The sequence below is a fragment of the Excalfactoria chinensis genome, chromosome 4 (genome assembly GCF_039878825.1).
Source record: "Excalfactoria chinensis isolate bCotChi1 chromosome 4, bCotChi1.hap2, whole genome shotgun sequence".
In the NCBI taxonomy this organism is placed as follows: domain Eukaryota; kingdom Metazoa; phylum Chordata; class Aves; order Galliformes; family Phasianidae; genus Excalfactoria; species Excalfactoria chinensis.
This window is the reverse complement of record NC_092828.1, coordinates 13,190,544-13,194,161: the sequence shown is the minus strand read 5'-3', so window position 1 is coordinate 13,194,161 and position 3,618 is coordinate 13,190,544. Positions and strand designations below refer to the sequence as shown.

The 3,618-nt window shown below is 67.2% G+C and overlaps 1 protein-coding gene across 1 annotated transcript; it reads left to right on the top strand.

Annotated features, from left to right (window-relative positions):
- Nucleotides 1-2,176: 2,176 nt before the first annotated feature.
- Nucleotides 2,177-3,240, top strand: NKX3-2 (NK3 homeobox 2). The gene is given in 4 exon segments (XM_072336240.1): nucleotides 2,177-2,432; nucleotides 2,435-2,474; nucleotides 2,476-2,528; nucleotides 2,652-3,240. Coding segments are annotated over 4 exon segments (816 nt in total). The 3' UTR covers nucleotides 3,119-3,240.
- Nucleotides 3,241-3,618: the final 378 nt, after the last annotated feature.

Sequence of the window (3,618 nt, the reverse complement as noted above, 5' to 3'; positions counted from 1 at the left end):
GCAGCTTTGCGCTTCGGTTGTAAACGTCCATAGGAATGTTGTTGCTCGGGGCTCCCAGCCCCAGGGACATTGCTTTTCCCCATATAAGGACTGTGAGCGGAGAAGGGCACTGCCGCCCGCTATTAAAGCCCTCCGAGCTCATTTGCAAGTCCGTGCGATGAAAATCCCTTCTTGCCGCCGGCCATCTGCACGCTCCCCACGTTTGATAATTCGGTTCAAATCCAAAAATCAAGATTATTTTTTCTTCTTAGGGAGGGATTCGGGCGCTGCATCCCTGCCGCCGGAACCCACGAGTCCGGAGAGGCGCAGGGACGGGGCTACGGTGACCCGACGGGGCTGTCACCGCCGTGCGGCCACGTTACCTCGCCTCGGAAATTGATGGGCGTCATTTAAGAAATAGAGTCGAAAGCAGACGAGATTTCCCCGCAGAAGCAGCGAGTTGTACGATACGAGCCGGCATTCGTTGGTGGCACAGCCCAGGTGCAGTCGGACCTGCAGCCGCTCCTCGGGAGGGAGCTACGTTTGTGCCGTTGCCGTCTCCCAACGGAACCCTGGGAAGAGCCGTCGGAGGCTGCGGGGTTTGTATCTCCGTGTATGTCGGGAGATGCAGGGACATGGTGATGGGATGATCTCCCCAAGCAGGACTCCGCTACCAGAGGGGAGACTGAAGACTGAATAGAAGGAAAATGTCATGGTAAAGGTGGTCAGGCGCTGGAACAGGCTGCTCAGAGAGGCGGTGGCTGCCCCATACCTGAAGGTCAGGCTGGACAGGGCTTCGAGCACCTGATGGAGCCGTAGGTGTAGCTGTAGGTGTCCCTGTTTGTTGCGGGGCAGTTGGACTAAATGGCCTTTCAGGGCTTCTTCTAACTCAAACGATTCTATGATTCTGTGACACGTCCTCCTCTGTTCCGGTGCCTCAGCGCAAGAGTTGACGGTCACCTGAGAAATGTTTGGGCTGATAGATAGGAAAGTATAAAATAAAGTAAAATAAAGTAAAATAAAATAAAGTAAAATAAAATAAAGTAAAATAAAATAAATATTTTTAAGAGAGGGGAAAAAAAAAACACAGAAAAAAAATGGAAAAAGGAAATAAAAGTAAATAAATAAAGGAGGAAAATAAATGAAGCAGACGAGCGCAGCCCCCGCTCCCCCGGAGCCCCGCAGCGGGCAGTGCGGCCGGGCCGCCTCTAGGGGGGGCAGCCGCCCGCAGGCAGCCCCGGCCCGGCTGTTCGGGAGCGGCACGGCGGGGGCTGCCCGAGGAGGGTCCGCGCGGAGGAGCCGACCCGGGATCCCCGGTAAAGCGGCCGTGGCGGCGGGTTCGGCTCCGTCCCTCCCTCCGCTTCCCCTCCGCAGGCGCAGACGGCCCCGCCGCCAATCCCCGGCCCTTACCCCGCTCCGTTTCCCCTCCGAGCTGCTGATGTGAGGCCGACGGATCTCCGGGGTGTGAGAATAAAGGTCGACATGAAGGAAGAAGGAAGGAAAAGAACGAGCGCGGCTCAGAGCCCCGCGCCGCTCGGGCAGCGCCCGCACAGCCCCGCACCGCGCTCTCCGCCTCGCACACCCACGCGGGTGACGCGCGGTACCCGAGCGCCCCGCGGTCTCGTTCCGTTCGGTTCCGCTGCCGTCTCTTTCCGAAGCGGCCTCGGTCCGGTCCCGCCGTGCTCCGGACGGGTCCCGCCGGCCCCTCCCTCGGCCTCCGCGGCCGCCCCGTCCCGCGCCGCCCCCCCCGCCGGGCCGGAAGGGGTTAAAGCTCCGAGCGCCCCGCCGCGCGCCCCGCGGAGCGGCATCGCCCCGCGGCGGGGAGCCAATCGGAGCGCGCCCCGCGCGCCCTCCGCCCAATGGGGAGGCGCGGGGCCGGCGCTGTCACTTGGCGGTGAGGGATGACAGCGCCGCCGGGAGAAAAAGCGGAGGGCGGGAGCGGGGCGGGACAGAGCGGGGCGGAGGCAGCGCCCGCGCCGCCAGGGACCCGCGGCGGCGCCCGGTGGAGCGCGGCCCGGCCCCGGCCCTATGGGCGGGCGGGCCGGCGGCGCACACAGCCTGCCCCCGCTGGCGCCCGCCCTCCCGGCGGCACACAAGGGCCCGGCAGCGGCGGCGCGGCCGCGGCCGGAGGCGGCGATGCGGGCGCCCAGCTGAAGTTGCGGCGCCGTCGCTGCTCTCCGCCCGGGGCCGCCGGGCCATGGCCGTCCGCGGCGGCGGCACCGGCACCGCCCTGACGCCTTTCTCCATCCAGGCCATCCTCAACAAGAAGGAGGAGCGCGCCCGCGGTTGGCGGCTGTGCTCTGCCCGCGCCGAGGCCCCGCCGCCGCCCGTCCAGCGTCCGCCGCCCGCCTGGGACTCGGACTCGGCGCTGAGCGAGGAGCCCGAGAGCGAGCGGCGCTCCGAGGAGGAGAGCGCCGGGGGCAGCGCGCGGCCCCCCGAGGCGGCGGGCAGGGGGCGGCCGGCGGCGGAGGCGCGGCCCTCGGAGGCGGCGGCGGAGCGGGACCGGGACGGAGCGCGCAGCGACAGCGAAGCGTCGGCCGCCGCCTCAGGTATAGCGGAGGGAGGGGGGAGGGGGTGCGGCGGGCGGAGAGCGGGGAGGCGTGGGGGTGGGCATGGACGTGGGGTGTCCCGGTGCCCGCGGGCCGTGACGCCGCGCTCTGCCCTGCCCGCAGGTCGCGGCCCGGCCGAGGAGGAGGAGGCGGCGGGCGGGAGGCTGCTGGCGGCCGAGGAGGAGGCGGCGGCGCCGAAGCCGCGCAAGAAGCGCTCCCGCGCCGCCTTCTCCCACGCGCAGGTGTTCGAGCTGGAGCGGCGCTTCAACCACCAGCGTTACCTGTCGGGGCCCGAGCGCGCCGACCTGGCCGCCTCCCTCAAGCTGACCGAGACGCAGGTGAAGATCTGGTTCCAGAACCGCCGCTACAAAACCAAGCGGCGGCAGATGGCGGCCGACCTGCTGGCCGCCGCCCCCGCCGCCAAGAAGGTGGCCGTCAAAGTGCTGGTGCGCGACGACCAGAGACAGTACCAGCCCGGCGAAGTGCTGCGGCCGCCCTCGCTCCTCGCCCTGCAGCCCTCCTACTACTATCCCTACTACTGCCTGCCCGGCTGGGCCCTGTCCTGCGCCGCGGCCGCCGGCACGCAGTGAGCGCCCCGACGGCACCGCCCCGACGGCAGCTCCGCGGCGTCCCGGACAGTATTTATTGCTATTTTATTGTTATTTTTATTATTAATATTATTCGGACGGTCGCTCAGCTTTCTCCCCATCCGCCCCGGCGGGCCGAGGACTCGCGGCCGGGCAGCGCCGCTCTATGGGATCCACGCTGCGGTTCGGCGGCTGCGGACTGTTGGTTTCTTTGCTCCGTCCCTCGTCGGATTGGCAGAGACTGGCGTGGGAGAGACAAAGAGAGAGTGTGTGTGTCGGGATGGGGGGGGGGGGGGGGGGGGGGAAACACCCAACGCGCCGCGGAACCGAGCGCAGCTCCGAGGAGATGAGAACGGATCCCGGGGGGCTCTGAGAGAACCATGAGCGGGGCCGAATGTACCCAGCCTCTCCTACCCCCCACCCGCTGCATAGGATAACCTTGTCCCCAAGGGTGAGATCCGCCCCAACGCTCCAGGCTTCTTCTTCTTCTCCTTTTATTTTCC